Source organism: Scyliorhinus torazame, chromosome 8 (genome assembly GCF_047496885.1).
Source record: "Scyliorhinus torazame isolate Kashiwa2021f chromosome 8, sScyTor2.1, whole genome shotgun sequence".
Taxonomy (NCBI): domain Eukaryota; kingdom Metazoa; phylum Chordata; class Chondrichthyes; order Carcharhiniformes; family Scyliorhinidae; genus Scyliorhinus; species Scyliorhinus torazame.
In genome coordinates this window covers 128,853,487-128,868,949 of record NC_092714.1, presented here as the reverse complement: position 1 = coordinate 128,868,949, position 15,463 = coordinate 128,853,487, and the positions used below count along the sequence as shown (strand labels likewise).

Sequence of the window (15,463 nt, the reverse complement as noted above, 5' to 3'; positions counted from 1 at the left end):
GCATCAGTGCACAGACTGGTTCGGACAGGCATAGGGCTCTAGTTTAATCTAACATCGTGTTAACCCACAGTGAAAGTATGTTCAACAGTTTCTAGCTTAATAAAATAGTGTTGCACTATTTTAAGTGTTGGTGGCCTGTATGTGTTCCACGGATCCAGAGCACCCAACACATCAAGACTTGCTTAGGTTTTCCAGTACTTTCTGTTTGTATTTTGTGACTTGATAATATCGCGCTGCGTTTGAGTGAAGCGCTAATGGAATGTTTTCATCCCGTTAAAGGCGCTACACAACTGCAAATTGTTGTTGTTGCATGTACCATCAGCCTCACCTCGGAAGGCCGGCTCACGCCGTTTGGTCACGTGAGCTGGGGGGGGCGGGTCACCGCCTGTGGGGGTTGGCGCAGGGCGGTTGACGCAACCAGCCTGGTCACGTGCCACTGTCCAGACGTCACCAGCCTGGTCACGTGCCCGCACTGTCCGCCGGTTCCTTTTTTAAATAAAGTTGGGGCAGACGGCGCGTGCGCAGTGCAGGGAGCCGGAGAACACTGCCGACACACGGAGAGCCATGCCCAAGAATAAAGGTGAGAACGGAGCAGCTTACGAGAAGGAGCGGGGCTGAACCGAGCCGCCAGGATCGAGTTCGCCCCGCAGGGAGTGCAGAGGCTGCAGGATGGGCCTTCTGTGACGGAGCTGGCCGCCAACACGTGCGGGAGCCGCGGCCTCCTCTCTCCGCCGCCGGGCCTCCTCTCTCCGCCGCCGGGCCTCCTCTCTCCGCCGCCGGGCCTCCTCTCTCCGCCGCCGGCCCGCAGCCAGGCTCCCCCTCTCCGCCGCCGGGCCCGCAGCCAGGCTCGTGCAGGGGCGGAAGGCGGAGGTGTTCGTCGCTCCTCTCCGCTATGGGGAATTTCTGATCCAGTTGCGAGCTCGGCCCTTTCCACAGAGAAAATGTGGGATATGCCGGGGCTGCTGCGACTTTTCAAGACTGGTCACACTTGAGGTTATTAAAAAGAATATGGTAGCAGGTGGAGCTAAGGGAGGTGGTGATGTGGGGTTGTACATCAGCTAAACGGCGGGGCCGGTGTTGTTTGGTGTTCCTTACCAATGGAAATGTTCATTTTTATTCATCTAGTTTTTTCAAGGCCAGCACACGCACGTCATCCGTTATCCGCACTGGGGATGCGGCAGTTTTGTTTCTGCGGCCGCCATCCATGTTAAAAATTCCCTTGTCATCATTTTTTCCCCTGTATGTAGTTGTCCAGCTAAACATATATTTGTGTTTACCTATTACGACCAGAAGATTTTCACGGATGATTTCTATTAACTGCACCCTCTTTTTAATGATAACTGGATGTTAGATGGAAGAGACAGACTAACTCAGGATGTGACCTGAACCAAATCCAAGCGTAGCTTGGAGCGGCTGCAATGAGGAAGCTCTCCTTGGTGACTATAGTTACAGCTGTTTTTTTAATGATTTATCTCTTTTTTTCTTACTGAAATTAATTGATAAACTGCTGTCTTGTTGCTCATGACACCTTCCATCATCCTGTCAGCCATGTCTGAGCCCATTTACCTGTAACTTTTGTGCTGATTGACTGGCTTTACACGTACCTATCTAAAATACTAAATAAACCGAACGACCAGGTTGGCCACATCAAACCCAGACGGTGCAAATTAGGCAAAAGATTGAGGCTGGTTGTTAGAACAAGAGTTATTATTGCTTTTTTTTTGGAAGATCCTTGAATCCTGATGGGGACCTAAATCTACAATGCAGCTTGCGAATGACTGCAATATTTTCTGTAACCTGTGCACAGTATTCCACAAATGCTACATGAAGATCCATTGACATTAATTAATTCTTGGAATCTAGGTTTCACTGGCAAAGCCAGCATTTATTTCCTATCCCTTTGAGAAGGTGGTGGTAGGCTGCCCACTGGTGGCAGTTTGGTTTGCTGGGCAATAGTAGAGGTCAGTTTAGTGTTGACCATATTGATGTAGGACTGGAGTGAGAGAACATACAGTGCAGAAGGAGGCCATTTGGCCCATCAAATCTGCACCTACCCACTTAAGCACTCCCTTCCACCCTATCCCTGTAACCCAATAACCCCTCCTAAACCTTCTGGTCGTTGGTGTCCAAAGGTTAGGCTGGGTTATGGGATAGGGCAGGGAGGTGGACCTAGGAAGGGTGCTGTTTGAGAGGTTCAGTGCAGAACTGATGGACTGAATGGTCTCCTGTACTGTGGATTCTATGAATTCTTTTTCAAAAAATATATTTTATTCAAATTTTTCGGCCAGGCAAAACAATACAAAGGTTTTCCCTTTTTACAACAATAAAACAATATAAATAACAGTGACCATTTTAACAAGTAAATAAATAATATATAAACTAAATGACAGCTGCCATAACAAAAATAATAACTCTCCAGATAATAAAATCAAACTATCCAATATACATAACCAAGTACAAAATCTGTACAAAAAAACACCCCTGAGAACCCCCCCCCTGGGTTGCTGCTGTTACCTTCCCATTTCCTTTATCGTTCTGTGAGGTAGTCAATGAACGGTTGCCACCGCCTGGTTAACCCTTGAGCTGAACCCCGTAGCGTGAACTTTATCCGTTCTAGTTTTATAAACCCTGCCATGTCGTTTATCCAGGTCTCCACGCCCGGGGGTTTGGCTTCCTTCCACATAAGCAATATCCTTCGCCGGGCTACTAGAGACGCAAAGACCAAAACATCAGCCTCTCTCGCCTCCTGCACTCTCGGCTCTTCTGCAACCCCAAATATAGCCAACCCCCAGCCTGGCTCGACCCGGACCCCCACCACCTTCGAAAGCACCTTTGCCACCCCCACCCAGAACACCACTGTTGTTATTACATAATAGTGGTCTTCGATTGCTCTCTTTCCCTGTTACTGAAATTTTTGAGATACCCTATATGATTGCATAGATCTGCTGTTTTGTAACTTGGAGATATGCATCAGTTAATGGAAACATTGGTTTAACGTTGAGGCTTAATGCTAGTGGCCCAAAGTTTATGCGAAAAGCAAGAGAATTCCTGGACACATTTGAAGTGTGCTATGGTTTAATTTGGTGGCGTTCAAACTTTTTTGCCCGGGAACCATATTTACCAACCGGCCGATCTTCACGACCCACACCGGACAACCTTTGTGATCCGCGGTGACCGAACTTCGTGACTGACCTTTTTGCCTTTAATGTGACGGGTGAGCTTGCTTTGTCCTCCAGATCTCACTTGCTTTGTCATTCAATGTTACATTTCTGCTAAGGGCGTCAGCTAATTATTTATGTTTTTGCTGCATCCTTTGAAAAAAAATCAAGAGGTTTGTCCTTAAATTCTCCATGCTTAGTCTTGAATTGCTTTTGAAGGCTTAATCTTTCATTTGCCAGTACTTCCCTGCACATAATGTACATGGGCATTGCAATCTGATTTGCATTGGCACAATTAATAAAGCCATACCTCAAGAAATCATCTTTATTTCTGATTTCAGCTTCTTAATGGGTTGTTCATCAGAGGCTGTGGGGCTCACACCAGCACTGCTTTGTCCTGCTGTGGAGTCGACTGAGAAGCTGTTTGGCCTGTTTGCGTCTGACCCTCTCTTCCTTACTGCAAACTGATCCATCTTCAATTATTTTCATACTCCTGTTGCTTGCTTGCTGGCAGCTACAACATGGAGGAATCGCTCCTTCAGAATTTTGTGGCCAAAGCACTGATTGCTTGACATCCGTGTACATGCCGGGCATGTGCCATGCTCTCACCACTTCTGGTGCAAAGGATCTGTGTTTTTTAATAGGAAATTTGGTCCTGGGACAGCACGCTGATGTCAGGAGAAGGCAGTACTAGGACAGTGTGCTGATGTGTGGATGGGATGGCACTGGGATAGTGCGCTGGCGTCAGGAAGTGGCATTCTGCCCCATTGGACGCCAAGTCTGTGCACTGCCTGAGGGGGCATGCACGTTAACAGTATTTTTTTTTAAACAGCGCATGATGTCCCATGAATTTTATTTGTGAAGATTGCTAACTAATAATAAGCCATTATAGTGACACCATTGCAGAGGCTTCAAACATTGATAGATTTCACATGCTGGTGCTAAAATTCCACTTGCCCTGCCCCAGAGGAGAAACACAATTTCTTTTTTTTGATTGCTGCTGGCGCCTTCTTCTTGGGATCTCCGTTTGAAGAACAAACAAATTACTGCAATCCCCTACAATGTTTATGTAGCTATCATTAATTCCTCCTCCCTGTGATGTACTTGTGGAAGCCAATGAACTGGTGCTGACTGCCAGCATTGTAACCGCCATTCACATCCCTCTCACAAACTTCACTCGGCCTCTCTCCCGTGTCCTTCACAGGCCCAGAGCTCCAACAGTCCCATTGCTGGAAGTACCGCCTCCTATTGGTCATTGGAACAAGTAGATGTTGGGTGTGATGTTAGGAAAGCTAATCACCCATTGGATAATCTGGGTGGCAATCGGGTGGAGCAAGGCAGAATGCTGCTGGCAGACGCGGGCGGCATTCTCAACCTAAAAACCGGTCCCAACTTGGGTGCTCCTCCCGTGATTGGCAGAGCAACGACCAATTGCTGCGATACCTGCCCGCGGGTTGCGACCCTGGGTTTGATAAACCCTGGTTTAATTGACTGCTACATGTGTTTCTGGATCCCTCATCAGTCACACAACTCAAATCTTTCAGTCTTTGCCTCTCATCACCCCCAAATGTATGTTAAACTATAGAATGTTTTGGTTTCCTTGACTATGACGGGAACCTGTGAATGTGATATGCTTAGATTCTCAGAAAGCTTTTGATAAGGTACCACGTCAAAGCTTGTCACAATGTGAGATCTCATGGTGTATGTATAGGGTGGCGTATATGCATGGATGGAGGATTTGTTAGCTAACAGGAAATGGATTATGGAAATCATCGTGTTGGCAAGAGGTAACCGGTGGGTTTTCAGAGGGATCAGTGCTGCAGCCACACCAATTTACGATTTTATCAAAGTCTGGGATGAAGGGACCAAATGTAAGATGCCTGCAAAGAGATATAGATAGATTTAATGAGTTGACAAAAATTGGCGGATGGAGCATAATGTGGGAAAATGTGAAGTTGTCCACTTCAGTAGGAAGAATCGAAAAGCAGCATATTTTTTTTTTTAATAAATATTTTATTGAAAATTTTTGGTCAACCAACACAGTACATTGTGCATCCTTTACACAATATTATAACAGCACAAATAACAATGACCTATTTTATATAAACAAAAAACAAAAAATGAATAAATATTAAATAACAAAAATGAAAACTAGCCCTAATTGGCAACTGCCTTGTCACAAGTTACACCTGCCCCCCCCCCCCAAATCCTGGGCTGCTGCTGCTGCCTTCTTTTTCCCCCCATCTATCTATCCGCAAGGTATTCGACGAACGGTTGCCACCGCCTGGTGAACCCTTGAGCCGACCCCCTTAGGACGAACTTAATCCGCTCTAGCTTTATAAACCCCGCCATGTCATTTATCCAGGTCTCCACCCCCGGGGGCTTGGCTTCTTTCCACATTAGCAATATCCTGCGCCGGGCTACTAGGGACGCAAAGGCCAAAACATCGGCCTCTCTCGCCTCCTGCACTCCCGGCTCTTGTGCAACCCCAAATATAGCCAACCCCAGCTTGGTTCGACCCGGACCCCCACTACTTTTGAAAGCACCTTTGTCACCCCCATCCAAAACCCCCGTAGTGCCGGGCATGCCCAAAACATATGGGTATGATTCGCTGGGCTTCTCGAGCACCTCGCACACCTATCCTCCACCCCAAAAAATTTACTGAGCCGTGCTCCAGTCATATGCGCCCTGTGTAATACCTTAAACTGGATCAGGCTTAGCCTGGCACACGAGGACGACGAGTTTACCCTACTTAGGGCATCCGCCCACAGCCCCTCCTCGATCTCCTCCCCCAGCTCTTCTTCCCATTTCCCTTTTAGTTCATCTACCATAGTCTCCCCTTCGTCCCTCATTTCCCTATATATATCTGACACCTTACCATCCCCCACCCATGTCTTTGAGATCACTCTGTCCTGCACCTCTTGTGTCGGGAGCTGCGGAAATTCCCTCACCTGTTGCCTCGCAAAAGCCCTCAGTTGCATATACCTGAATGCATTCCCTTGGGGCAACCCATATTTCTTGGTCAGCGCTCCCAGACTCGCGAACTTCCCCTATGCCGTCTCCACTGTCCCCAAATCTTCAGTGTAGCTACCACCACCGGGCTTGTGGTGTAGTTCCTCGTGAGAACGGCAATGGGGCTGTCACCATAGCCTGCAGGCTAGTCCCCCTACAGGACGCCCTCTCTAATCTCTTCCACGCCGCTCCCTCCTCCTCTCCCATCCACTTACTCACCATTGAAATATTAGCGGCCCAATAGTACTCACTTAGGCTCGGTAGTGCCAGCCCCCCCCTATCCCTACTAAGCTGTAAGAATCCCTTCCTCACTCTCGGAGTCTTCCCGGCCCAAACAAAACCCATGATGTTCTTTTCAATCCTTTTAAAAAAAGCCTTCGTGATCACCACCGGGAGGCACTGAAACACAAAGAGGAATCTCGGGAGGACCACCATCTTAACCGCCTGCACCCTCCCTGCCATTGACAGGGCTACCATATCCCATCTCTTTAAATCTTCCTCCATCTGTTCCACCAGCCGCGTTAAATTTAACCTGTGCAATGTGCCCCAATTCTTAGCTATCTGGATCCCCAGGTAACGAAAGTCCCTTGTTACCTTCCTCAACGGTAGGTCCCCTATTTCTCTACTCTGCTCCCCTGGATGCACCACAAACAGCTCACTCTTCCCCATGTTCAATTTATACCCTGAAAAATCCCCAAACTCCCCAAGTATCCGCATTATTTCTGGCATCCCCTCCGCCGGATCCGCCACATACAGTAGCAAATCGTCCGCATACAAAGATACCCGGTGTTCTTCTCCTCCCCTAAGTACTCCCCTCCACTTCTTGGAACCCCTCAGCGCTATCGCCAGGGGCTCAATCGCCAGTGCAAACAGTAATGGGGACAGAGGGCATCCCTGCCTTGTCCCTCTATGGAGCCGAAAATATGCCGATCCCCGTCCATTCGTGACCACACTTGCCACTGGGGCCCTATACAATAGCTGCACCCATCTAACATACCCCTCTCCAAAACCAAATCTCCTCAACACCTCCCACAAATAATCCCATTCCACTCTATCAAATGCTTTCTCGGCATCCATCGCCACTACTATCTCCGTTTCACCCTCTGGTGGGGCCATCATCATTACCCCTAACAGCCTCCGTATATTCGTGTTCAGCTGTCTCCCCTTCACAAACCCAGTTTGGTCCTCGTGAACCACCCCCGGGACACATTCCTCTATTCTCATTGCCATTACCTTGGCCAGGACCTTGGCATCCACATTTAGGAGGGAAATTGGTCTGTAGGACCCGCATTGTAGCGGGTCCTTTTCCTTCTTTAAGCGAAGCGATATCGTTGCTTCAGACATAGTCGGGGGCAGTTGTCCCCTTTCCTTTGCCTCATTTAAAGGTCCTCGTCAGTACCGGGGCGAGCAAGTCCAAATATTTTCTATAGAATTCGACTGGGAATCCGTCCGGTCCCGGGGCCTTTCCCGTCTGCATGCTCCTAATTCCTTTCACCACTTCTTCTACCTCGATCTGTGCTCCCAGTCCCACCCTTTCCTGCTCTTTCACCTTGGGAATTTCCAGCCGATCCAAAAAGTCCATCATTCTCTCCCTCCCATCCGGGGGTTGAGCTTCATATAATTTTTTATAAAATGTCTTGAACACTTCATTCACTCTCTCCGCTCCCCGCTCCATCTCTCCTTCCTCGTCCCTCACTCCCCCTATTTCCCTCGCTGCTCCCCTTTTCCTCAATTGGTGTGCCAGCAATCTGCTCGCCTTCTCCCCATATTCATACTGTACACCCTGCGCCTTCCTCCATTGTGCCTCTGCAGTGCCTGTAGTCAGCAAGTCAAATTCCACATGCAGCCTTTGCCTTTCCCTGTACAATCCCTCCTCGGTGCTTCCGCATATTGTCTGTCCACCCTCAAAAGTTCTTGCAGCAACCGCTCCCGTTCCTTACTTTCCTGCTTCCCTTTATGTGCCCTTATTGATATCAGCTCCCCCCTAACCACCGCCTTCAACGCCTCCCAGACCACTCCCACCTGGACCTCCCCATTGTCATTGAGTTCCAAGTACTTTTCAATACATCCCCTCACCCTTAGACACACCCCCTCATCCGCCATTAGTCCCATGTCCATTCTCCAGGGTGGGCGCCCTCCTGTTTCCTCCCCTATCTCCAAGTCCACCCAGTGTGGGGCGTGATCCGAAATGGCTATAGCCGTATACTCCGTTCCCCTCACCTTCGGGATCAATGCCCTACCCAGCACAAAAAAGTCTATGCGCGAATAGACTTTATGGACATAGGAGAAAAACGAGAACTCCTTACTCCTAGGTCTACTGAATCTCCACGGGTCCACACCTCCCATCTGCTCCATAAAATCTTTAAGCACCTTGGCTGCTGCCGGCCTCCTTCCAGTCCTGGACTTCGACCTATCCAGCCCTGGTTCCAACACCGTGTTAAAGTCTCCCCCCATTATCAGCTTTCCCGTCTCTAGGTCCGGAATGCGTCCTAGCATCCGCCTCATAAAATTGGCATCATCCCAGTTCGGGGCATACACGTTTACCAAAACCACCGTCTCTCCCTGTAGTTTGCCACTCACCATCACGTATCTGCCCCCGTTATCCGCCACTATAGTCTTTGCCTCGAACATTACCCGCTTCCCCACTAATATAGCCACCCCCCTGTTTTTCGCATCTAGCCCCGAATGGAACACCTGCCCCACCCATCCTTTGCGCAGCCTAACCTGGTCTATCAGTTTCAGGTGCGTTTCCTGTAACATAACCACATCTGCTTTAAGTTTCTTAAGGTGTGCGAGTACCCGTGCCCTCTTTATCGGCCCGTTGAGCCCTCTCACGTTCCACATGATGAGCCGAGTTGGGGGGCTTCCCACCCCCCCCCCCCTTGCCGATTAGCCATCATCTTTTTCCAGCTTCTCACCCAGTTCCCACGCAGCTGTATCTCCCCCAGGCGGTGCCCCCCGCCCATCCTCCCGTACCCGCTCCCCGCTTTCCCCAGCAGCAGCAACCCAGTAATTCCACCCTACCACCCCCCCGCTAGACCCCCCGCTAGCGTAATTACTCCCCCCATGTTGCTCCCAGAAGTCAGCAAACTCTGGCTGACCTCTGCTTCCCCCCGTGACCACGGCTCGCACCGTGCGACGCCCCCTCCTTCCTACTTCTCTATTCCCGCCATAATTATCATAGCGCGGGAGCCAAGCCCGCGCTTCTCCCTTGGCCCCGCCCCCCATGGCCAACGCCCCATCTCCTCTCCCTCCCCACCTCCCCCCATCACCACCTGTGGGAGAGAGAAAAGTTACCACACCGCAGGATTAGAACATAAAACCCCTCTTCGCCCCCCACATTCGCCCCACCACTTTGTCCAAACGTTCTTTTTAATAATCCACTCATTCCAGTTTTTCTTCCACAATAAAAGTCCACGCTTCATCCGCCGTCTCAAAGTAGTGGTGCCTCCCTTGATATGTGACCCACAGTCTTGCCGGTTGCAGCATTCCAAATTTTATCTTCCTTTTATGAAGCACCGCCTTGGCCCGATTAAAGCTCGCCCTCCTTCTCGCCACCTCCGCACTCCAGTCTTGATAAACGCGGATCACCGCGTTCTCCCATTTACTGCTCCGAGTTTTCTTCGCCCATCTAAGGACCATTTCTCTATCCTTAAAACGGAGGAATCTCACCACTATGGCTCTGGGAGTTTCTCCTGCTCTCGGTCCTCGCGCCATAACTCGGTATGCTCCCTCCACCTCCAACGGACCCGCCGGGGCCTCCGCTCCCATTAACGAGTGCAGCATCGTGCTCACATATGCCCCGACGTCCGCTCCCTCCACACCTTCAGGAAGACCAAGAATCCTCAGGTTGTTCCTCCTTGCGTTGTTTTCCAGTGCCTCCAACCTCTCCACACATCATTTCTGATGTGCCTCCTGTATCTCCGTCTTCACCACCAGGCCCTGTATATCGTCCTCATTCTCGGCTGCCTTCGCCTTCACGACCCGAAGCTCCTGCTCCTGGGTCTTTTGTTCCTCCTTTAGCCCTTCGATCGCCTGTAGTATCGGGGCCAACAGCTCTTTCTTCATTTCCTTTTTTATCTCTTCCACGCAGCATTTCAAGAACTCTTGTTGTTCAGGGCCCCATGTGAAACTGCCACCTTCCGACGCCATCTTGGTTTTTGCTTGCCTTCCTTGCCGCTGTTCCAAAGGATCCGCTGCAATCCGGCCACTTTCCTCTCCTTTTTCCATCCGTGTCCAGGGGGAATTCCCTTCTGGTTTACCGCACGGTGTTTTTAGCCGTTAAAATTGCCGTTGGGGCTCCTATCAAGAGCCCAAAAGTCCGTTCCACCGGGAGCTGCCGAAACGTGCGACTTAGCTGGTCATCGCCGCACCCGGAAGCCCAAAAAAAAGCAGCATATTATTTAAATGGAGGAAGATTGCAGAACCCTCCAGCTTCAGAGGGATCTGGGTGTCCTGGTATCTAATGAAAAGGTAACATGAAGGGTTTTTCATCTTCTTTGGGGTGTGGACATTGCTGGCTGGTCAGCACTGCATTAATTGCACATTTCTGCCCTGGAGGAGGTGAATGCTGAACTGCTGCCTTTTCTTTTTAAATTAAAGAGTACCCAATTATTTTTTTTTCAATTAAGGGGCAATTTAGTGTGGCCAATCCACCTAGCCTGCACATCTTTGGGTTGAGAGTGGAACCCATGCAGACATGGGGAGAATGTGCAAACTCCACACGGACAGTGCCGGGTTTCGAACCCGGGTCCTCAGCGCTGCAGTCCCAGTGCTAACCACTGTGCCACGAGCCGCCCTCTGAGCTGCCTTTTAGCTGCAGTCCATATGGTGTAGAGAGGGTGTTCCAGGATTTTGACGGACTGAGACTGAAGAAATGGTGATATAATTACAAGTCCGGATGCTGTGTGGCTTGGAGGAGAGCTTGCAGGTGATGGTGTTCCTGTACGTCTGTCCTAGGGGCAATTTAGTGTGGCCAATGCACCTAACCTGCACATTTTTGGGTTGTGTGGGTGAAACCCACGCAGACATGGGGAGAATGCAAACTCCACACGGACAGTGACCCAGGGCCGGGATTCGAACCCGGGTCCTCAGCGCTGCATGCCACCTGGAATTCCTAGTTTTTAAACCTGTTCTTGTAGCCACAGTATTTATATTGCAGGATCAGTTCAGTTTCTGCTCATTGGTAACTCCCAGGATATTGATCTCCCACAAAATTCCAAGTGCTCTAAAAACCTTTGATAATAGACTTTAGAAGTTTCCCCACTACTGATATTGGGCTGACTGGTCGTTAAGTCCCTGTTTTTTATTTACCTCCATTTTTAAATAGTGGAGTTACATTAGCTGCCTTCCAATCTGTATGAACTGTTCCTATAGAGTCTATAGAATCTTGGGAAGATGACCACCAATGCATCAGCTATTTCTAGGGCCACCTCAAGTACTCTGGGATGTAGATTATCAGGCTCTGGGGACTCTATCAGCCTTCAATCCCATCCATTTCCCCAACACCACTTCCCTACTATACTGATTTCCTATCTCTCGCTCTAATTTCCCTTGTAAGCCATAATTTGGCCACCTTCCCTGTTTTATTTTTGTACCATATTTGACCTGATGCCATGAGACATAGTCCAGATACGATAATGAGAACTGCCTCCTTGTTGTATACCGCTGTGCCACAATCTCTGGGTTTCTCCTGTCAGCGAGACAGGACCTAACTAGGGGTGGTGATGCCTGGGATATTGCCTGTAAGGTAACACTCCATGAGTATGACTATGTTGGGCTGTTGCTTGACTCGCCTGGGGCAGCTCTCCGAATTTCAGCAAAGCCCCCAGGTGTTGGTACGGTGGAGTTTGCAGGGTCGACAGGACTGCAACAACTGTTGTTGTTCCAGATGCATCGGTCAATGCCAGGTGATCCGGTCAATTTCGTTCTTTTTTGTAGACTTTGAAGCAAGTTAATGCAACTGAGTGTCTTTCTTGGACAGTTGAGTTACCCACATTGTGGATCTGGAGTCACATAGATCAGATCACGTAAAGGTTCAGATCACTGGTTCCTTCAGTGAACCAGATGGGTTTTTACAACAATCAATGCTGGTTTTTTTAAAATAAAAAATATGTTTTATTGAAATTTTTTTCCCAAACAACAATTTTTCCCCTCTTACAAAGCAAACGCAACAATAACAATACAGAAATTTTTAACAATACACAAGTAACAAAACCCCTTTATCTTTGACCTAAACTAACCCCCCCCCCCCCCTTTCCCCCTGGGTTGCTGCTGCTGGTCATCTGTCTTCCCTCTAACGTTCCCCTAGGTAGTCGAGAAATGGCTGCCACCGCCTGGTGAACCCTTGAGCCGATCCTCTCAGGGCAAACTTTATCTGCTCCAGTTTAATGAACCCCGCCATATCATTTACCCAGGCCTCCAGTCCGGGGGGTTTCGCCTCCTTCCACATGAGTAGGATCCTGCGCCGGGCTACTAGGGACGCAAAGGCCACAACGTCGGCCTCTTTCGCCTCCTGCACTCCCGGCTCTTCCGCAACTCCAAATAGAGCTAACCCCCAGCCTGGTTTGACCCGGGCCTTCACCACCCGCGAAGTCACTCCCTTCCAATACCCTTCCAGTGCTGGGCACGCCCAAAACATATGTGCGTGGTTTGCTGGGCTCCTGCCACACCTCCCACATTTGTCCTCCACTAAAAAGAACCTGCTCAATCTTGCTCCCGTTATGTGTGCTCTATGTAGCACCTTAAATTGAATCAGGCTAAGCCTGGCGCATGAGGAAGAGGAATTTACCCTGCTTAGGGCATCAGCCCACATACCCTCCTCTATCTCCTCCCCTAGTTCTTCTTCCCACTTTCCTTTTAGTTCGCCCACCGACTCCTCCCCCTCTTCCCTCATCTCTCGGTAAATCTCTGACACCTTGCCCTCTCCGACCCACACCCCTGAAAGCACCCAATGCTGGTTTTAAGTGGGAATATTTGCTACAGTTGTACAGGGATTTGGTAAGACCTCATCAAGTGTACAGTTGGGTGGCCATTTGATGGATGCATCGAAGGGGAATATGGGGAATATAGGGGCTGTTGAGCACAGGGCTAAATCGCTGGCTTTGAAAGCAGACCAAGGCAGGCCAGCAGCACGGTTCAATTCCCGTAACAGCCTCCCCGAACAGGCGCCAGAATGTGGCGACTAGGGGCTTTTCACAGTAACTTCATTTGAAGCCTACTTTGAAGACAATAAGGGATTTTCATTCATTTCATTGTGGACTTTTTAATAATCTTTATTGTCACAAGTAGGCTTTCATTAACACTGCAGTGAAGTTACTGTGAAAATCCCCTCGTCGCCACATTCCGGTGCCTGTTTGAGTACACGAGGGAGAATTCAGAATGTCCAAATTACCTAACAGCACGTCTTTCGGGACTTGTGGGAGGAAACCGGAACACCCAGAGAAAACCCGCACAGACACAGGGAGAACATGCAGACTCCGCACACAGTGACCCAAGCTGGGAATCAAACCTGGGACCCTGGCGCTGTGAGGCAACAGTGCTATTATAGACGTTACCGTTTATTATAAATGGACGTTACCGTCTATTGAGAACACCACCCAGAAAAGCCAATAGTTAAGAAAAGTATGGGTGGCCAAAAGATCATGAAAGAAATAATAAGAATGGCAATAAGTAAGACTAAAAACAATAAAACCAAAGGCCCAGATGAAAGTCACTAGACAAAGTATAAGTTCACAAGACCATATGATTAGTCTATGGCAGGGGTTAGGTTACAAAGTGTTGTTGGTGGGGGGGGAAAAGAGAGTTACTCTGCTGACGAGGGAGGGACTTGGGTTTCAGGACAGAGAGGGGGTGCGGGCTGCCAGGAGACGGGCCGTTGGAGACATGGCGGATGGGCTGGTGGCCGGCCCAGGAAAAGGGATGGTTGATCGGTGGGGGAGGGGGGGCACGGTGCCTCCCAACTAGGCTGGTCACCTGGAATGTTAGAGGGTTGAACGGGCCGGTCAAGAGGGCACGTGTGTTCGTGCATCTGAAGGCGGCCGTGGTAATGTTGCAGGAGACACACCTGAAAGTGGTGGATCAAGTCAGGCTGTGGAAGGGTTGGGTCGGTCAGGTCTTTCATTCGGGACTGGACAGCAAGACCAGAGGGGTTGTGATTTTGATCAACATGTGGGTGCAATTTGAGGTGGGCAGTATAGTCTCGGGGGGGGGCAGTTATGTCATGGTTAGCAGTAAGCTGGAGGGGAGGAAGGTAATCTTGGTTAATGTGTACGTGCCAAATTGGGATGACGTGGAATTTATAAAGAGGTTGCTGGGGAAGATACCTGGACTCGCACAAGTTGGTTATGGGAGGGGATTTTAATACAGTCATCGATCCCGGCCTGGACCGGTCATGTTCAAAAACGGGTAGGGTGCCAGCAATGGCAAAGGAACTGATCGGGTTCATGGAGCAGATGGGGGGGGGGTCGACCCATGGAGGTTTAGGCTGCCGACGGGGAAGGAGTTTTCTTTTTATTCGCACGTTCACAAGGTTTATTCCCAGATAGACTTTTTCATTTTGAGCAGGGATTTACTGGCGGGGGTGGTGGACGCTGGGTATTCGGCCATCGCTATTTTGGATCATGCCCCACGCTGAGTGGAACTGCAGGTTAGCGAGGAGAGCTTCCAGTGCCCGCAATGGAGGTTAGAGGTGGGGTTGTTGGCGGACGAGGCGGTGTGTGAGAGGCTGAGGAAGTGTATGCAGAATTACCTGCAGGTTAATGACACGGGGGAAGTCTCAGCAGCGGTGGTCTGGGAGGCGCTGAAGGCAGTGGTGAGGGGGAGCTGATCTCGATCTGGGCTCATAGGGACAGGGCGGATAGGGCAGAAACGGGCCGACTGGTAAAGGGGATCTTGCAGATAGGTATGCGGTGACCCCAGGGGTGGAGCTCTTAAGCGAATGTTGGAGACTGCAGGCGGAGTTTGGGGTGTTGTCCACAGGTAAGACAGTGGAGCAGCTTGGAAAGGCGAGGGGTACGTTTTATGAACATGGGGAGAAGGCCAGCAGAATGCTTGTGCAGCAGCTTAGGAAGAGGGAAGCGACCAGAGAAATAGGGAAGATGGCTGATGGGGATGGGAACTTGGCAGGGCTAAACAGGGCGTTCAGGGACTTTTACAGTGGGCTCTATATGGGGCCGGAGGGGATGTGATGCTTTTCGGATGGACTGACCTTCCCAAGAGTGGGTAGGGAGCTGGTTGATGGGCTTGGGGCCCCGATTAGGGCCGAAGAAATATTTGAGGGCTTGAAGGCAATG

The 15,463-nt window shown here is 49.8% G+C and overlaps 1 protein-coding gene across 1 annotated transcript in view; it reads left to right on the top strand.

Moving 5' to 3' along the window:
* Positions 1-436: 436 nt before the first annotated feature.
* The window catches only part of LOC140428109 (eukaryotic translation initiation factor 1A, X-chromosomal), a 45,971-nt gene continuing 30,944 nt past the window's right edge, over positions 437-15,463 (top strand). Inside the window, exon 1 of the mRNA XM_072514178.1 lies at positions 437-580. Coding sequence (XP_072370279.1) covers positions 565-580 — 16 coding nt within the window. The 5' untranslated portion in view covers positions 437-564. The remainder of the gene's footprint in view (positions 581-15,463) is intronic.